The sequence below is a fragment of the Liolophura sinensis genome, chromosome 7 (assembly GCF_032854445.1).
Source record: "Liolophura sinensis isolate JHLJ2023 chromosome 7, CUHK_Ljap_v2, whole genome shotgun sequence".
Classification (NCBI taxonomy): domain Eukaryota; kingdom Metazoa; phylum Mollusca; class Polyplacophora; order Chitonida; family Chitonidae; genus Liolophura; species Liolophura sinensis.
This window is the reverse complement of record NC_088301.1, coordinates 3019207-3040175: the sequence shown is the minus strand read 5'-3', so window position 1 is coordinate 3040175 and position 20969 is coordinate 3019207. Positions and strand designations below refer to the sequence as shown.

Below are 20969 nucleotides of genomic sequence, written 5' to 3'. Positions count from 1 at the left end.
ATTTGCCCGGTTTGCCTTAAGATGGGCTGGATTGGACACGTGGTTTTACTGGTCATTTTAACCAACTGGGCAGGTAAGTCATTTCACATAAAGGGATAAGGTAAGACACGTGTATATAATGGATTACTTGGCTATTCAACCTTAAACAAGCGTACGTGTAGCAAGGGTACACGCTATCACTAGCTGCGTAACAGTGCACTAAACAATGTGCGTTTGATACTTTCACCCATATAGTATAAACCCTACATGCTATATGAGGTTCGCTCTGAGGGTACTGTATGCACAGATTTCTTTATCATTTCCACTGATTTCAAGTCGGCGCATGAATGTCTACACTTATTATAAGCATTTAACATAATATCAGTATTATTTTGCAAAGGTTTAGCCTAACAAAATACGATTTAGGATTAAAAGAGAAACATTTTCGCGCTCAATATTAACGCTCCTATTATTAAGATGATTATAAACCTCAACCTGCGAAAACTGACACATTTATTAACACAGTTTCATCAATTTGTTTTTATTTACCTGGATTACTGCATTTTATCTGAATTTTCAGGTTGTCTTACACACTGAAAAATCCAGAACGAAGGCGGATAATATTTTCGTCGATCTAAAGGATTACTTCGTCTCTGTTAGTGAAATAATTTGTTCCCGATAACTAAATAATTCATTATCTGGAACAAATTAAAACCGTTAAATCGACGAAAATAAAGCCTGTCATCAATTGGGAAAAGAATAAAAGTGACGGCACCCTTTTAAACGTACAAAATCCTCAGTGTAATTGTCTCAGATACCCAATAATCCAATGTACACTTTCCAAAAAAAATAACCTGTTGAATTTAACATGTTAATAACATTTTTGAGTGATGGTGAAATAGTTTAAGTTACTGCCATATAATATTATGTTAAAAACAACACAACATCCACGTACTCACACACAAGAACTCTCTTAGAATGACAGAACAAGGCTGACATATATAACACCACAGCTTGCAGCAATAACATATTCTATTCTGTCCTCACTCAAAAAACACAGTATTCCCCTGCTTTATGATTCCCTTCCCTTGGACAGATTAGTTTTTGGAATCATATATAAGTGAACAGCTTTGTTCTGTTACATAGAACTGTGTCTGTATATATCTCATGCATCGGGGTAAGTTTGTTCTGTTACATAGAACTGGGTCTGCATATATGTTATGCATCGGAGTAAGGCAATTGTTGTTCGTAATTACAAGCTTTACTAAATATGTATTCTACGCATTGACAATCCATCGCTGTATTTCTTTGGTATGACGTAAAGCTCAAATATATTAACAGGCAAATAAACAACGAAATAACTAAATAATGAATTCCAGATTTTTGTAACTGTACATATAGTCAATTTAAAATTGGTGTAAATTTACAGTTTACATCGGTGTCGACCGATTGAGGTGTCCGACTCTATTTTATTCTTTTATTATTATTATTTTTTTACTCTGCCCGGTTTCCTCCTACCATAATGCTGGCCGCCGTCGTATAAGTTAAATATTACTGAGTACCGCGCAGAACACCAATCAAATAAATAAACAAATAAACAAATTTACTGATGGAGTTAATGATTATGTGTACGAGCCAGCCTTCAGCAGGGAGGCCGAGTGTTCAAATCTAGCTCTCTATTAATCGACGAAGGTTTTCAGTCAGAAAGTTTTTCAGGTACCTGGCGAATGGTTGTAGTAGTCTTCACCAATAAATCTTACCGCCGTCTCGTAAGTGAAATTGAATACGGCTTTATAACCAGTCATATACAAATAAATAAATACACGCGCACATGCGCTTCTAAATCTCTTTTAGCTGCGGCGGGAAGCCCTCAGGTTTTCTGCTGTTATTAAAGATGCTATTCTACTTGTTTTCGGTCTTGGAGTAAATTTTGTTAAAGATATTTGAACTACAAACAGTATTTCATACTGGTTTAATGTCGTGAAAACAAATTCAAAAACAAGATACAGAGGCATTTTCACTACTCTCTTTTATCATGATGAGTTTCATCTAACACGTACAGCAATGTTCTACGGACCCGAAACAAATGCACACGAGATCTGGAATCATGCAATTATGTAGCGACGTCTGTTTTTATATTTTAACCCTTCTAAGGATAAAACATTTGCGATGGCCCTCGGTTTATTCATATAAATATTGACAGTTACAAAAAGCTGTTAAAGTGTTTTTAAAAGGTCATCATTTAATGATTTTTACATCGCTTCAGTTAGAGGTGCCCGGTTCGCACACCTTGGACCAGTAATTGTGCAAATGTGGACATCTTTGATGAATAACATTATATTATTGTCCCATTTCCGCCAACTTTTTTTACTCTATTTTCTCTTATTGGCCTTTTGTGTAATCAGGGGTAAATGTTGAGAATCACAAAACAGTTAAGTGGTGGTTACGAGTAGCCAGAAGATAAATCTTGTGTAATGCTCTGGTGCCACTTGCACAAAGGAATCGTAAGCCTATGTTAACTGTAAATCAAGATCCTAGCTATAACTTACAATCAAGAACCTCTTGCAGACATGGATTGCAGGCTACAATAGTTATAACTTACAATCAACTTACAATCTAACAAAGTTGTGTGACGCCTTAAGGCCGGTGGGTAAGGGGAAACAAGCTAGTATAGCACACAGATTACAACAAAGGCTTTTCTTTTAAGAGCAATTAAGAGTCAACCTTGTATGACACATAAGCACATAAGCAAGCTTGCGGCCAAACCAGAATGGCCTCTTTCCCATAAAGACAAGATTTTACCAGTAACAAAAAAAGATGCTGACACAAAATTTCCTGAAACCATAGATTGATAAATCTAATAGTTTGAAGTCATACGAGCGTTGATAAAGTTGTCTAATAAAATAATTAACTGTAGAAAAATGTTTTGTCTTCTTTTGCCAGAGGGTCAGTATAGGCCATATCATTGCCAGCGTCCTAACAGCGCATGTCAGTCGCCGGGAACATGTGACGCACAACAGGGGACATGCAGTTGTTCTACACCCAACTTGGCAGGGTATAACTGTCAACTGATTAACGGTAAGTACCCAGTCAATCAAGTCAATTTACAGAAGTCCTAATGGATTGTTTATACTCTTTTAATGGTTATCGAAAGCGTGGTTATATAGAGTTTCATAGCCAATTTACAATATTACTCATGTTGGCTTCCTCTCCAGCTGTAAGTGAGAACAGCAACCTGCGGATGGTGGTGGGTTTCCGTTGGGCTCTGCCCGGTTTCCCACCATAATGCTGGCCGCTGTCGTATAAGTGAAATATCCTTGAGTACGACGTAATGATATAAATAAATACAATACAACAAACAAACTTTTACCTCACCTGATATGCGCAGGCTGCAGATAATCTTACCAATATTCCAAGCAGTCCCTAATGGTGCTTTTTTTAGTTTCTACATGCCATAAAGAGTCATGACTACGGACGTTTATACTTGATTATCCTGATAGATCTGCTAATCATTGATTAATTCACAGTGTAGAATAGAAAATATAGACTACTAGACTATGTTGTAGACGACTATTGTTAACAGTACAGTGATTTGTTGCAGTAATGAGACTATTTGTAGATGTTCGGTCCCTTTGAGTTTACCTCATGCTGGCTTCCTCTCCTATCGTATGTGGGAAAGTGCTGCAGCAACCTGCGGACGGTTGTAGTTTCCTGTAACCATAATGCTGGCCGCCCTCGTATGTCTGAAATACGGCGTAAAACACGATCCAATTAACAAAATAAAGTAGTGGATGGTAGTAAAAGCGAAAACGATTAGTGGATGATCGTGAAGACGATTAGTGGATGATCATGAAGACGATCAGGGGATGATCGTGAAGACGATCAGGGGATGATCATGAAGACGATCAGGGAATGATCGTGACGACTATTACTGGGTAATCGTGAAAACGATTAGTGGATAAGTTCGGAGATGATTAGTGGACGATCGCGAAGACGATTAGCGGATGATCGTGAAGACGATTAGCGGATGATCGTGAAGACGATCAGAGGAGGATCGTGAAGACGATCAGGGGATGATCGTAAAGACGATTAGTGGATAATCGCGAAGATGATTAGTGGATGACTGTGAAGACGGTTAGTGGATGATCTTGAGGACAATTAGTGGATCATTGTGAAGACTATTAGCCCATGATCGTGAAGACGATTAGTGGATCATTGTGAAGACTATAAGCACATGATCGTGAAGACGATTAGTGGATCATCATAAAGACGATCAGGGATGATCGTGATGACGATTAGTGGACGATCGTGAAGGCGATTAGTGGATGATCCTGATGACGATTAATAGATGATCCTAAAGACTAATAGTGGATCATCATGCAGACAATCAGGGGATGATCGTGAAAACGATCAGGGATTAAGTGGGCGATCGTGAAGACGATTAGTGGATGATCGTGAAGACGATCAGGGGATGATCTTGAAGGCGATTAGTGGATGATCGTGAAGGCGATTAGTGAATCATTGTGAAGACTACTAGTGAATGATCGCGAAGGCGATTAGTGGATCATTGTGAAGACGATTAGTGGATCATTGTGAAGACTACTAGTGAATGAACGTGAGGGCGATTAGTGAATCATTGTGAAGACTACTAGTGAATGAACGTGAAGGCGATTAGTGGATCATTGTGAAGACGATTAGTGGATGATCGTGAAGGCGATTAGTGGATGATCGTGAAGGTTACGAGTGGATGATGGTGAAGAACATTAGTGGATGATCGTGAAGACGATTAGTGGATAATCGTGAAGACGATTAGTGAATCATTGTGAAGACTACTAGTAAATGGTCGCGAAGGCGATTAGTGGATGAACGTGAAGGCGATTAGTGGATCATTGTGAAGACGATTAGTGGATGATCGTGAAGGCGATTAGTGGATCATTGTGAAAACGATTAGTGGACGATCGTGAAGGCGATTAGTGGATGATCGTAAAGGTTACGAGTGGATGATGGTGAAGAACATTAGTGGATGATCGTGAAGACGATTAGTTGATAATCGTGAAGATAATTAGTGAATGATCGTGAAAACCATTAGTGGATGATCGTAAAGACGATGAGTAGATGATCGCGAAGACTATGACTGGATGATTGCGAAGACGATTAGGGGATGATCGTGAAGACGATTATGGGATGATCGTGAAGACGATTAGTGGATGATCGTGAAGACGATTAGTGGATAATCGTGAAGACGATCAGGGGATGATCGTGAAGGCGATTAGTGGATAATCGTGAAGACAATTAGTGAATCATTGTGAAGACTACTAGTAAATGGTCGCGAAGGCGATTAGTGGATGAACGTGAAGGCGATTAGCGGATCATTGTGAAGACGATTAGTGGATGATCGTGAAGGCGATTAGTGGATCATTGTGAAGACGATTAGTGGATGATCGTGAAGACGATTAGTGGATGATCGTGAAGGGTACGAGTGGATGATGGTGAAGAACATTAGTGGATGATCGTGAAGACGATTAGTGGATAATCGTGAAGATAATTAGTGAATGATCGTGAAAACCATTAGTGGATGATCGTGAAGACGATGAGTAGATGATCGCGAAGACTATGACTGGATGATTGCGAAGACGATTTGAGGATGATCGTGAAGACGATTATGGGATGATCGTGAAGACGATTAGTGGATCATTGTGAAAGCTTATTGAATGATTGTGAAGACGATTAGTGGATGATCTTGAAAACTTTCAGTGGATGATCGCGAAGACGATTAGTGGATGATCGTGAAAATGATTAGTGGATGATCGTGAAGATGATTAGTAGGTGATCGTGAAGACGATTAGTGGATGATCGTAAAGACGATTAGTGGATAATCGTGAAGAGGATTAGTGGTTGATCTTGAAGACGATTAGCGGATGATTGTGAACACGATTAGTGGATGATCGTGAAGTCGATTAGCGGATGATTGTGAACACGATTAGTGGATGATCGTGAAGTCGATTAGCGGATGATCGTGATGACGATTAGTGAATGATCGTGAAGTCGATTAGCGGATGATCGTGATGACGATTAGTGGATGATCGCGAAGACTACGAGTGGATGATCGTGAAGACGATTAATGAATGATCCTGAAGACGATTAGTAAATGATCGCGAGGAGTAAAAGTGGGTCATCGGCAATACGATCAGAGAATCGTAAGTGCGATCTGTATGGAATCGTGAAAATAATCAATGACTGACTGTGAAGACAATTAGTGGATGATTGTGAAGGCAATCAGTGGATGATCGTGAAGACAATCAGCGGATGATCGTTAAGACATCAGTGGATGATCGTGAATATTATAAGTGGATGTTTTTAAAGACCACAAGGTCTGGCTGCAACCTGCAAATGGTCGTCGATTTCCCCGGTCTCTGCCCGGTTTCCTTCCACCATAATGCTGGACGCCGTCGTATATGTGAAATAATCTTGAGTACGGCCTAAAACACAAGCCAAATAAATAAATAAAATAAATATCCTTACAGGCAATATCTTCAAATGTCCACGTCCCCAATACATGCACGTCAAAAGGTAAAAGATAATGTGTTTTCAAGCAAGAAAGACTGTCATCTTCTTTGTACCGTGTGTACTTGCTAGTACCTGTACCGATACTAATTTTACCAACATTATCTATGTGTTGCATTATACGAAGTCGATCGTCAGTAATGGTGAAATAAATCAATGTTTTAAAGTCTTTATCTTCAGGGCAAAACACAGCAGAGTACATAACTGACGTATATACCAATGGCATGCAGGAAAGTTAACAAACCGTTTGTGTATGAATGCCCGTTATAGGGGAGTAAAAACTATAGTCACTAAAACTTCTTTTCAAACAAATATATTAAAGAAATCCGAGTAAGCGTCTATTTTGTTCACCATTCTTGTTTTGTAATATGTTTGGAAGTGTTTTAATGCCACCTTGCATGTACTAAAATACTAATAATTTGTGTTTTACAGCACAGATTTCACCAGCCTGTTCTCCAGCGTGTCAGAATGGCGGAACCTGCTACATAGCTAATGTGAGTTCTGCGCCCAGGTGTTTCTGCGCTCCAGCGTATACCGGGCAATCTTGTGACATTGAGAGGGGTAAGTTACCACCTTGTTTTCTCCACGCTTCCACTTGCTCTTATTGTATATTGGTTAACAATGATGTTCTGTGCCCATCTGATAGCCCCGTGAGCACGCACAATTTCGGCTTTCGTCGGTTCACTTCCTTTTAGATGAGCTCGTACCTTGCCAAGGATGATGATTGCATCCGGGCACCTCAGCTCTCTCACCTATGAACCTGACCGCCACCTCATTTAAGTGAACAATTTTATGTAAAGTGTTACCCTTCGATCGACTTCATATATTTGCTCAAATAAGGCCAGGGAGCCTTCGCGCCAGTGCGACAAGGAGCCTCTTATCAGTGTGACCTCTGTGTGATCGTCCTGCTCTCTGGTCGTAGGTGAGAAGGTCTTACAGCAACCTGCGGATGGTTGTGGTTTTCCCCTGGGATCTTCCCGGTTTTCTCCCACCATAATGCTGTCCACAGTCGCATAAGTGAAACATTATTGAGCCCGGCTAATTTTTGTGGCAGTAACACTAACGAGACCACTCCATAATAACAGTTTCAAGACTTCTGGTTATTTTTTGTAGGATTTACGGTAGCCAGTATTCATAATATGTACTAGAAGGTAGACTACTATTGGCATCAATTTAGACTAAAGTTCCATTTGCTGTATATTAGTACAATGATGTTAATATGGCCTAACGTTTAATACCACTTAGAACACCTCACTGATTCTTCAATATAAAAACACGCCAGTACTGTACTGTTTCAGAAATGAATTTCAAGAAGGGAGATATTTTAAGATGACTAATGCCGCCATAATTATTTATTCTAACGTGTGAAGGGATGAAGATCATTACGCCGGTAGACAAGCTAACCTGATCAAATCCGAGCAAATGTCCTTCCGTTAAGTCATATCATACACCCGCTTACTTAATTTTATAGTCCATAAAGGAAGAAAAAAGTCTATCGATGTATTAAAATCGAGCTCCCGTGGTTGCAAATATTTGAAAAGCCTTTAGATTTATAACATAAACTAAAGACCCTTTAGTTAACATCTCAGCACACGTATACATCTCAGTGAATGTGAACTGACTGGTTTTTTTTACCCTCATGCGAAATAACGATACATGCTAATATATATACACACGATACCAGATTCCTCGACAGGTCAGAAAGGAGTCTTCTGTAATCCATGTACCTGCTAGCCGTATTTCTCGTATTTCTTAATATTTAATACCTAGATAACATTTATCTCTGGTCCTTGTCTTCTCGCTTGCCACGAGTAATCTGAAACCTTTGTTCAGAGACAGAAAAACTCGCTCATCTTCTCCACTAGACTGTTGCTATATGTGTATCCCTTACTTGACTGATGTTTATCGTCATTCTTAAGATGTTCACTTATACAATGGTCGTTAATTGGGTGTAAGGCGTGGGAATTTCCGGCGAAAACCACCAACATTTGGCAAGTTTACTGGCCACACTTCGTCGATCTTTTACTATCGCTAAGGGACTACAAGCCGTAAGAGCGGGTGGAATCTACTACCTGCCTGCCGATGGTCGATTTTGAAACGTGCCTCATGTCATGTTCACTTAAATGACACTTGAGTACAAGACAGCAAGGGCTACTATATACCAGCATAGCACATGGCAGCAGTGTATATGCAACTAATCAGAACTGATCAGAAGTGTGAACGAAAAAGATTGGGATTATCTCTAAGTACTAGGCCTTTACTGAAAAGTCTGTTTATTGCTCTTTCAATTTGGGGAACAGTAATCATTACTACCCGTGCAAATACTGTGCCTTCATACAGTCTCACTCCGGTCCCGCTGTGATAACAGCCAGTGCATTGCCTGGACCAATGTCAGCATTTGTACCGCTTCATAAATGGGATGTTTGTTTAGAAATCTCTAAATGGGTGCTTTTGATATCAATACCAGTATTACAAGTCATTTGTACATAACAACACGGAACCTCGCTGGCTGAGATGGTTAAAGCCCTGGCTCGGATGGTTAAAGCGCTGGCTCAGATGATTAAAGCGCTGGCTCAGATGGCTAAAGCGCTGGCTCAGGTGTTTAAAGCGCTGATTCGATGTGACTATTAAGCTCTTCACTTAAGTGATCAAATCCATCTCTGGCTGTTTCCGCCGCGGTTTTAAGCCGAGACAGAAACCTTGGCATAGGTCTGCAGTTTACTCTTGATACTCCCATAAATGAAAATTTATTTATCACGGTATTAAAGATCAATCTGTGTATCTACAGATAACGTTTGTTCACACTAACCTGAGTATAGATATATGAATTGCTAACCAATTACAGATAATCATTGTATACAATATTCAGTTTGTCTTCCCAACACACTTATAGAAGAAACGTTCAGCCCTTCAGAATCATCCAGATGGCCTTTGTCTCTGTGATTATTTTTCAGTGAGGGTATCAGCATGCACATCAACATCAATGACGGCAAACATAGCCCCAAACTCAGCCAACTTCCAAGGTTCGATTTATGTGAAGGGCCATGCTGGACAATCTGCCTGTACCTTTGCTGCATCCCCGAATTCAGCAACTCCCGGATACGTGATAACACTCATGCTGAATTCAGGAGTGAACAACCCTTGTGCAGGCCCAAACTCACTTGTACAGGTTGGAATTTTGCTGACTTCTTAAGACCTCGGAGTCTATTCCACAAACATATTCCTCGCTAAAGTGATAATTTAAAACTTTGAGACAGGTAAAAGATGTATGTTTTGGGAGGCTGAAGTTTAACTCATTCATCTTAGGATCGCAACCTCCTGGACCTGCATTTGCCGAAAAATGTTAATTAAGAAAATTTTGAGGGGAAATGCGTCTAAATTGTCCGACCAACCAGATAACATGCAAATGAGACAGAGCAAATGCAGACATTTCTGTAAGTCAGTTACCATGCCAGCCCTCATCCACCGCATAACACTTCAGAGTTTTAGTGTTAATCACTCCCCATGCCAGCCCCTTTCGGTGCCATAACACGCTATAGTTCTCGTGCAATCCAATTTCCATGCCAGTCTTCCCGAGCCATTACACTTCAGAATTCTCGTGCAAATCAGTTCCTATACCAGTCCCCTTCTATGGCGTAAGACGTCATAATTCTCATGCAAGTCAGTTCCTTTGCCAGTCTCTTTCCTTGTATTAACACGTTTTAGTTCTCGTGCAATCCCGTTTCAATACCGATCCCATCCCGTGCCATAACACTTCACAATTCTCGTGCAAGTTAGTTCCTATGCCAGTCCCCTTTTACACCAAAGCACGTCATATTTCTCGTGTGGATCAGCTCCTCTGACAGTCCACTTTCATGCCATATATCACTTCACAGTTCTCGTTCTAGTCACTTCTTCTTTCAGTTCCTTCTCCTGTTAATCCCTTTTCCTGTCAGCCCCTTCTTTTGCCTGACATTTCTGACACTCATGGGCGTGAACCAGGCTGCTTACGCCATGTTTCATTTTGACGTACCTAATTATATTTTGTGTGTACACTCATTTTGATCAAAGTGACATACTTTATCAGGTAAATCGTTAAATGTTTTTTTGTATAACTCTAACTGTAGAACGGAGCAAGTTGGACGTACACAGTGATAGTACAACATAGCCCCAATGGCATCTTAACCTACACAGACGAAGAACACAGACTCACTTGCTCCGGCGGGACCGGTGAAGCTACCGTCTCAGTCGGGCCTGTCAATCCGTAAGTCCATGCTTGTTCCATGAACGTGCTCATTAGCAGTGTTTGTATTAATTACTGGAGAGTCCAAAAACGTGTCAACGAAAACACATTTACCATACCAGATGTACACATATACACATGTATATCCCAGGTTTACGCATTCCCCTAGCCTTTAATATTCCATGTACATCAGAATTAGCTCACGGCTGCATATCAACGTACACAATGTTTATTTAATCATATATCTGATTTGAGCGTTCAATAGCACTACTCAATAGTATTTCACTTATACGCCCTACTTATACATGTAGCATAATCTTCGGAGGAAACCACAACTATCCAGGTTGCTGGAAGATCTTCCCAAATACGAATGAAGAGGACTTAGCCAGCATGAACTGGACTTGAAGTGTCAGCAACAGAATTGCTGAGTCATCTGGGCCATTGTGTTTCACTGGTACACAAATCACTGTGCTATCCGCGGATACCATTGAGGTGCAGGCGTTGAATAACTTTAATCTAGCGAGTTTCTTGCCTGAGCATGACCGTTGTACATTTACCGCTACCTCTAGATGAGCACAAATTAAGTTTCTGGCGTTGAACATACACTGCCATTCCCAGTTCGTGAACCTGAGAGCTGATATTGCCACGGCTCTATTTTTGTACATTTATCTTCCTTTACTATTTAGTACCGGGGGTAGTATTGGCGGCACAGACGTAGCAGGGCCCTCCACCCAAGCGTTCCGATTGCAAGTGACCACTGTTCCTAACCGAGTGGCACCCGCTGGGCCGATAGCCATTGGTCAGGCCTTATACCTGCAAGCCACCCCAATTAACACAGGTAAGATTTATGGTCGTACCCAAAGTTCGAAAGCGTTCTGGTAATTATGGTCGAGGAACAGTTATATTATCCCCAAATACATTCCACAGTAATGGGTGGTGCTTCATATATGCAGAAAACTGGATAAAACTTTCGATATATACCACACAAAAAATAGAACACTAACTTCAAGAAAGATATTTTTGAAAAATTTTACTACTGACTACAACGGGTATGAAAGGTCACTGAAGACTGAATACTGTTTGTGTATCTCTCTTGCCCACGAATGACTACTGTTTGTGTATCTCTCTTGCCCACGAATGACTACTGTTTGTGTATCTCTCTTGCCCACGAATGACTACTGTTCGTGTATCTCTCTTGCCCACGAATGACTACTGTTTGTGGATCTCTCTTGCCCGCGAATGACTACTGTTTGTGTATCTCTCTTGCCCACGAATGACTACTGTTTGTATATGTCGCTTGCCCACGAATGACTACTGTTTGTGTATCTCTCTTGCCCACGAATGACTACTGTTTGTGTATCTCTCTTGTCCACGAATGACTACTGTTTGTGTATGTCCCTTGCCCACGAATGACTACTGTTCCTGTATCTCTGTTGCCCACGAATGACTACTGTTTGTGTATCTCTCTTGCCCACGAATGACTACTGTTTGTGTATGTCCCTTGCACACGAATGACTACTGTTCCTGTATCTCTCTTGCTCACGAATGCCTACTGTTTGTGTATGTCGCTTGCCTTTTAGTGACGACCCTATGTGCATCTGATTTGCTCACCAATGACTCCTGATTGTTCATCTCACTTGATCATCAATGGCTACTGTTTTTTGATCTCACTTGTCTTTTATAAGGAATATATAGGGAACTCATATATAGGGGATCCTTTCGATCAAGTTAATTTTTTGTGCAGTCAATTTTTTACTGACAACCATCGGCAATTCACCAACATTAAGTACATGCATGTACGCCATTTTCTTACCAAATGTCGATGAGTTGCCTCGGGCATTCCGTTTTCTACCATTCATAAAAAGACCGCCACCTCATAACTGAAGCAAAAAACTATTAAAGAAATAAATAAAAAGAATCTATAAATAAATAAATTTTATTCGATGACTAATTTTGCATGTCACTTTCCCTTCGCTGGCTATTTTTCGTACCTTACTTGACTTTCAGTTAATATTTTCACGTATCTCACTTGCCCTTCACTGACGACGGCAGGTGTATAAACTCACTTGCTCTTCACCGGTTACTGTTCGCGTATCTCATTTGCCCTTCATTAACTACAGTTCACGTATCTCATTTCACCTTCATTGTCTACTTTTCGCATATCTCAATTGCCCCTCATTAACAACAGTTCGTGTATTTAATTTGCTCTTCAACGACTACTGTTCGTTCTTCACAGGCTACTATTCGTGTTTCTCACTTGCCCTCATGGACCACTTTTGGTGTGTCATACTTGCCTTTCACGGAGTACTGTTCGTGAATCTCACTTGTCTTTACTGACGATTGTTTGTGAATCTCACTTGCCCTTCACTTATATCGCATGCTTTTTACTAACTACTGTTCACATATATCCTACTTATCCTCCAGTTACTACTTATTTTATTCGCCTGTGAGAGACTACTGTTCAGTTAGCCTCCAATTACTGCCGTTTGTGTGTCTTTCTCAGCTATGAGAGTCCACTGTTTAGGTATCTCATTTACCCTCCAACTACTGCGTGCCTTATTCGCCTGTGACAGACTACTATTCACGTATCTTACTTACCTTCGGGCTATAATCGTTTGTGTATCTTATTCACCTATGAGAAACAACTGTTCACATATCCACGTGTCTTATTCGGCTATGTTGTAACAGATGTTTCGATAGACCTACCTGAGGCAACAGGGCTTTTCCCTTATACGGAACACAGCATTAGTCATCAAATTATCAAGTAAATAAATTTTACCGCTTCAGGCAACGTTCCTGACTTCCGAATGACCGCGTGTACTGCTGCTGGTATCAATGGTGGACAGCTGGTCATGTTGGTCAACAGGTAAGTGAGGCGTACGTCTGCAGCCATTGTGTTCTTAGTGACTTCACGTAATCTGATTCCGTGGATTTTAAGATATTCTAATAACAATCACAACTACCTCCTTTGGTTCGACTGAGGCAATAGTAAGTTTTATAGTAGTAATCCATTGGGCCATTGGGTAGGTACTGTTCCTTCCGTCCAAATGCCAAACTTCCGTGGTTTTATTTTATCGCATACAGCATAAAACACCCCTAAATCGTCAATTAAATACAATTTGCCCTCTCTTTTCATATGCTAGATGCATCACACCACAAGGACGGGAATCTGGAGTGACCGCATTAAGCAAGGTTGGGAACACCATGATTTCTCTGGAGTTCAAAGCCTTCAAATTCAACAACGCAGACATTGTACGAATCTCATGTCAGTTCCAGATGTGCGCGAGCGTTAGTGATCCAGCTTGTCAGCTGGTAAGTACAGTCAGTACCCAACATGAATCAGACAGGTTGTAAAATTAATAGCTTACAGAGTAACGGGATAACGGGTAATTTAAAAAAAACATGATTCTGTGGACAGTTACTACTAGGTTGACTCGAAATCTGTGGTGCCTAGTGTGTGAGGCGGTAATATGATTCTGTGGGCACTTACTACTAGACTGACTCAAACTCAGTGGTGGGTAGCGCCGTTAGCCCAGTGTGTGAGGTGGTAACATCATTCTGTGGACAGTTATTACTAGACTGACTCAAAATCAGTGGTGGGTAGCGCCGTTAGCCTAGTGTGTGAGATGGTAACATCATTCTGTGGACAGTTATTACTAAACTGACTCAAAATCAGTGGTGGGTAGCGCCGTTAGCCTAGTGTGTGAGGTGGTAACATCATTCTGTGGACAGTTATTACTAGACTGACTCAAAATCAGTGGTGGGTAGCGCCGTTAGCCTAGTGTGTAAGATGGTAACATCATTCAGTGGACAGTTATTACTAGACTGACTCTATATCAGTGATGAGTAGCGCCGTTAGCCTAGTGTGTGAGATGGTAACATCATTCTGTGGACAGTTACTACCAGACTGACTCAAAATGAGTGGTGGGTAGCGCCGTTAGCCTAGTGTGTGAGGCGGTAATATGATTCTGTGGGCACTTACTACTAGACTGACTCAAACTCAGTGGTGGATAGCGCCGTTAGCCTAGTGTGTGAGATGATAACATCATTCTGTGAACAGTTATTACTAGACTGACTCAAAATCAGCGGTGGGTAGCGCCGTTAGCCCAGTGTGTGAGGTGGTAACATCATTCTGTGGACAGTTATTACTAGACTGACTCAAAATCAGTGGTGGGTAGCGCCGTTAGCCTAGTGTGTGAGATGGTAACATCATTCTGTGGACAGTTATTACTGGACTGACTCAAAATCAGTGGTGGGTAGCGCCGTTAGCCTAGTGTGTGAGATGGTAACATCATTCTGTGGACAGCTACTACTAGACTGACTCAAAATCAGTTGTGGGGAGCGCCGTTAGCCTAGTGTGCGAGGTGGTAACATCATTCTGTGGACAGCTACTACTAGACTGACTCAAAATGAGTGGTGGGTAGCGCCGTTAGCCTAGTGTGTGAGATGGTAACATCATTCTGTGGACAGTTACTACCAGACTGACTCAAAATCTGTGGTGGGTAGCGCCGTTAGCCTAGTGTGTGAGGCGGTAATATGATTCTGTGGGCACTTACAACTAGACTGACTCAAAATCAGTGGTGGGTAGCGCCGTTAGCCTAGTGTGTGAGATGGTAACATCATTCTGTGGACAGTTATTACTAGACTGACTCAAAATCAGTGGTGGGTAGCGCAGTTAGCCCAGTGTGTGAGGTGGTAACATCATTCTGTGGACAGTTATTACTAGACTGACTCAAAATCAGTGGTGGGTAGCGCAGTTAGCCTAGTGTGTGAGGTGGTAACATCATTCTGTGGACAGTTATTACTAGACTGACTCAAAATCAGTTGTGGGTAGCGCCGTTAGCCTAGTGTGTGAGATGGTAACATCATTCTGTGGACAGTTATTACTAGACTGACTCAAAATCAATAGTGAGTAGCGCCGTTAGCCCAGTGTGTGAGGTGGTAACATCATTCTGTGGACAGTTACTACCAGACTGACTCAAAATCAGTGGTGGGTAGCGCCGTTAGCCTAGTGTGTGAGGTGCTAACATGATTCTGTGGGCACTTACAACTAGACTGACTCAAAATCAGTGGCGGGTAGCGCCGTTAGCCTAGTGTGTAAGATGGTAACATCATTCTGTGGACAGTTATTACTAGACTGACTCAAAATCAGTTGTGGGTAGCGCCGTTAGCCCAGTGTGTGAGATGGTAACATGATTCTGTGGACAGTTATTACTAGACTGACTCAAAATCAGTTGTGGGTAGCGCCGTTAGCCTAGTGTGTGAGATGGTAACATCATTCTGTGGACAGTTATTACTAGACTGACTCAAAATCAGTTGTGGGTAGCGCCGTTAGCCCAGTGTGTGAGATGGTAACATGATTCTGTGGACAGTTATTACTAGACTGACTCAAAATCAGTGGTGGGTAGCGCCGTTAGCCCCGTGTGTGGGGTGGTAACATAATTCTGTGTTTAGTTCTTACTAGACTGACTCGAAATCAATGGTGGGTAGCGCCGTTAGCCCCAGTGTGTCAGGTGGTAACATGATTCTGTGGACAGTTATTACTAGACTGTCTTGAAATCAGTGGTGGGTAGCGCCGTTACCCTAGTGTGTGAAGTGGCAGGAGAATTCTGTAGACAGTTATTACTAGACTGACTTGAAATCACTTGTGGGTAGCACCGTTAGACCAGTGTGTGAGGTACTAACATGATTCTGTGGGCAGCTACTACTAGAATGACTCGAAATCAGTGGTGGGTAGCGCCGTTAGCCCAGGGTGTGAGGTGGTAACATGAATCTGCGGACAGTTATAACTAGACTGACTCGAAATCAGTGGTGGGTAGCGCCGTTAGCCCAGCCTGTGCGGTGGTACTGTGATTCTGTAGGAAGTTATTACTAGACTGACTCGAATTCAATGGTTGGTAGCGCAGTTTGCCCAGTGTGTGAGGTGGTAACATAATTCTGTGGGCAGTTATTACTGGACGGACTCGAAATTAATGGTTGGTAGCGCCGTTAGCCCAGTGTGTAAGGTGGTAACATGATTCTTCGAACAGCTATTGCTAGACTGACTCAAAATCACTAGTGGGTAGCGCCGTTAGTCCAGTGTGTAAAGCGCTAACTTAGCTCTGTGGACAGTTTTTACGAGACTGATTCGAACTTATTGGTTGTTAGCGCCGTTAGCCCAGTGTGTGAGGTGCTAACATGATTTTTTGGACAGTTACTACTAAACTGACCCAAAATCAGTGGTGGGTAGCGCCGTTAGCCCAGTGTGTGAGGTGCTAACATGATTCTCTGGACACTTTTTATTAGACTGACTCGAAATCAGTGGTGGGTAGCGCCGTTAGCCCAGTGTGTGAGGTGCTAACATCATTCTGTGGGCAATTACTACCAGACTGACTCAAAATCAGTTGTGGGTAGCGCCGTTAGCCCAGAGTGTGAGGTGGTTACATGATTCCCTGGACAGTTACTACTAGGCTGACTCGAAATCAGTGGTCGTTAGCACCGTTAGCCCAGTGTGTGAAATGCTAACATGATTCTGTGGACAGCTATTACTCGACTGACTCGAAATCACTGGTGGGTAGCGCCGTTAGTCTAGTGTTTGGGGTGGTAACATTATTTTTTGGGCAATTATTACTAGACTGACTCGAAATTAGTGGTGGGTAGCGCCGTTTGCCCAGTGTGTGAGGTAGTTACATGATTGTGTGGACAGTTTTTACTAGACTGACTCGAAATCAGTGGTGGGTAGCGCCCTTAGCCCACTGTGTGAGGTGCTAACATGATTCTGTGGAGAGTTATTACTAGACTCACCCGAAATCAGTTGTGGGTAGCGCCGTTAACCCAGTGTGTGAGATGGTAACATGATTCTCTGGACAGGTTTTACTAGACTCACTCGAAATCAGTAGTGGGTAGCGCCGTTAGCCCAGTGTGTCAGGTGGTAACATGTTTCTTTGGGCAATTATTACCAGAATGACTCGAAATCAGTTGTTAGTAGCGCCGTTAGACCAGTGTGTGAGGTGGTAACATGATTTTTTGGACACTTATTACTAGACTGACTCGAAATCAGTAGTGGGTAGCTCTTTTAGCCTATTGTGTGAGGTGGTAACATGATTCTGTGAATCAGATTAAAGCTCACCAACATAATTCTGCTACTACTTGACTGACTCGATATCAGTGGTGGGTAGCGCCGTTAGCTCCGTGTTTGAGGTGGTAACATGATTCTCTGGACAGTTACTACTAGACTGACTCGAAATCAAAGGTGGGTAGCGCCGTTAGCCCAGTGTGTGAGGTGCTAACATGATTCTGTGGACAGTTACTACTCGGTTGACTCGAAATCAGTTGTGGGTAGCGCCGTTAGTCCAGTGTGTGAGGTGCTAACATGATTCTGTGGACAGTCATTACTAGACTGAGTCGAAATCAATGGTGGGTAGCGCCGTTAGCCCAATGTGTTCTGTGGAAGAGTTTGTGAAAGGTTTTGTTACGGTTTTACTAGTCGAATTGAATAGTGCCGGTTGTGGTGCCGGTAGTGGATGGAGGATAACGTAAATGTGTCTGCTTTATGAATGGATGAAAAAGTGGGCAGATGTCTTGTTCACGGCTACAAGAATTTATTTAATTATTTTTTTAACGGATGCTTTACCCCGTCTCAAGAATTTAACTTAGCCGACGGTGGCCAGCATTTTGGTGGGAGGAAACCAGACACATCTCGGGGGAAAACCCACAACTGTCCGCAGGTTTTTGTCAAACCTTCCCACTTAATGCCACATAGGAACTCAGCAAGGGCTGGACTTGAACTCAAAGCGAACAACCATCCGGTTTATGGGTAGAAGAAAGCGAGAAAAGCTGAGCACTAATCTAAGCATATCAGAAACAGTGTGACAAAATGCGTATATATATATATATATATATATATATATATATATATATATATATATATATATATATATATATATATATATATATATATATATATATATATATATATATATATATATCGTGTTAAGCAAGACCTCCACGTTAGATATATCAGCAGGAGCAATCAAACCGCAACTGAGCTCCATATTTTGATTAAGAACAAGTTTAGAACAAGAACTCTACACGATTTGTCTACAGTATCGTTTATACCTTACCCTGAGAACTTTCATCGCTGCGCCTACATTCATTTTTAATTTTGTACTATATATACTTTCTCATTTCTCTAATAGTTTATGTTGAACGTTGTTTTGAAAATTGATTTGCGCTTGTGGATCCAGATCGTTCGTTATGGTAGATAGCTTGTAGACGAATGTCCGTTACGACAGCTAGATTCACTCTACGTAAAGTTTGATAGGAATGAGGCCTCCTCAATACAAAAGCGTTAATCATTTACAGCTGGGAGCCTTGAACAGCAAGGGAGGCAAAAAGCTATTATCGTCCATTTGTATAAAAGAGCGAGCGATTTTCTTTTCTAGAGTGCCTGTGCAGGCAACAGCCTGAATTATGGAAGACGAAAAAGAGAAGCTGAATCCAGTAACCAGACTCAACCAGAAAGTACGATCAGTCTTTATGTGGTATCCAGCCTGGAAGAGTTTGGTGAGTTTTAATCTGATTTTTGAAATGAAAATGGCTTTTATAAGAATCGGATAAAACATCGTACAGACGTGACTTTTAGGAGAGCATTAACACGGAACAAATATTTACCAGATTTTAATGATCTAAAATAAATAAATAAATAAAAAACTTGTTCCAGCTAGAACCGGTTCATTCGTGTACCCTAAATACATTTATTACTTGGGGTACATGAAATCTTTTTAACACTTATTACTAGTTTAGCCGTTTTAGCTGTCACAGGAGTACTATTCTTGCCGGTGGTGTATTTTAAATTTAGGCCTATCCTAGTTTTTACCCTGTTTGTTTACAGAGGGACGATTGGGAAAGTCATGCCCGGCGAACACAGATGAAGTTTGTTTTCATTTCGCCACCGTGGCCGGGGTAGCCTCCCTTTTCCTGTTTCTCCTTGTCATTGTCTTGGTGATGCTGGCCTTCGTCGTTGTGCGCCTGAGGACAAAGCGCTCGAAGGAAGGCCTCACAACTTACACCAACAACTACGACAACCACCAAAATATGTAATAATCAATAACTGGAAATCATGAAGATAGTTTTTCTCAAAATATTTCACCGAAATCATATTTTCTATCATGGATTCTATGTGTAAGGTTTCTTACATTTAATCAGCCCTACCATTTATCGTAGTTCCACCCTGCATAGAACTTGGCAAGCTGGCTTGAATCTGGACAAAGCATAGTTTCTCAATTAAACATAAATCTTAATTGAATATATTACACTGAAAAGTGTTAGTCTTTAATCAGTCCAGATTTGATATTAGATATGTGTGTGTCATCACTTGTGATGATTGCGTTGCCATAACTTATGTGCATGTACTGTATATGAAACTTTTATTTTGAAAAACGTTCTTAGTAATTTGCATTGCAGAATCGACCTTATTAATTACAAATGGGTAACACTCGTTGGTGATCAAATCCTGTGGTCAAACTTTTTCGCTACCTTTGATATTGTATCATCACAAATACTGGGAAATTACATTATTCCAACATCATGCTTTTATTATACTCTGTTGCATGGCAGCTGAAGGACTTATATAAGCTATAAAAGCGTTTGTACCATTTAAATGAAAAACTGTACATCTGATTGTCTTACATACATGCCATATAGACACTTCTGGAACATTGTGCAAGACAAATGTTGAGGCATCTTTATCTAATGATATTGCTAAATGGCGCCTCCACTCTGACTTGACCACCTCCAATGTTTCCTGGAATAAGTGAAGGAAATTTAAGACACCGAACATAGAATATTTGTATTTGTAGAGTTTGTATTGCAACATCTGTGTTTTAAACGATCGTTAGACAACAACCCTCTACATTAGCCGTCAGCAGTCAGTATGTTCCGATAAGAATATCCCGTATCAAGAGTGGTTAAAGAGAGCTCCGTTCGGTATTTGGTGGGTAATGGACGGTATTAGGTGAGCTTGTTTGCTGGATGTAGCAGACCGGACCCAGTGTTGACATGGTCATAAGGCTGCCTCACTGGAGCACTGTGCCGAAGACACCAGGCACTGCACTCCACCAAATTATGCTGACTCCTGTCCATTAAGCGCTTGGCCTATTCCTTTTATGTTGTGCGCTCACCAAGGTAGTATCACTGATTTCAAGTTCTTAGGTATTCTGTCCTA

General features: G+C 41.3%; 1 protein-coding gene across 1 annotated transcript; it reads left to right on the top strand.

Moving 5' to 3' along the window:
* The first annotated feature begins 6560 nt into the window (after nucleotides 1-6560).
* LOC135470429 (uncharacterized) lies at nucleotides 6561-20969 on the top strand. Its single transcript, XM_064749366.1, has 8 exons — nucleotides 6561-7104; nucleotides 9498-9712; nucleotides 10650-10786; nucleotides 11452-11603; nucleotides 13553-13631; nucleotides 13909-14077; nucleotides 19189-19309; nucleotides 19638-20969. Exons 2-8 carry the CDS (start codon nucleotides 9527-9529, stop codon nucleotides 19844-19846), a joined length of 1053 nt encoding a protein of 350 aa, XP_064605436.1. The 5' UTR covers nucleotides 6561-7104; nucleotides 9498-9526; the 3' UTR covers nucleotides 19847-20969.

What these genes read in the sequence shown, in the direction of transcription:
- LOC135470429 (XM_064749366.1), top strand. Translation starts at nt 9,527, where the DNA reads ATGACGGCAAACATAGCCCCAAACTCAGCCAACTTCCAAGGTTCGATT. An exon ending in AGCCACCCCAATTAACACAG is followed by an intron (nt 11,604 to 13,552) that starts GTAAGATTTATG and finishes TTACCGCTTCAG; the next exon opens with GCAACGTTCCTGACTTCCGA. An exon ending in CTGGTCATGTTGGTCAACAG is followed by an intron (nt 13,632 to 13,908) that starts GTAAGTGAGGCG and finishes TTCATATGCTAG; the next exon opens with ATGCATCACACCACAAGGAC.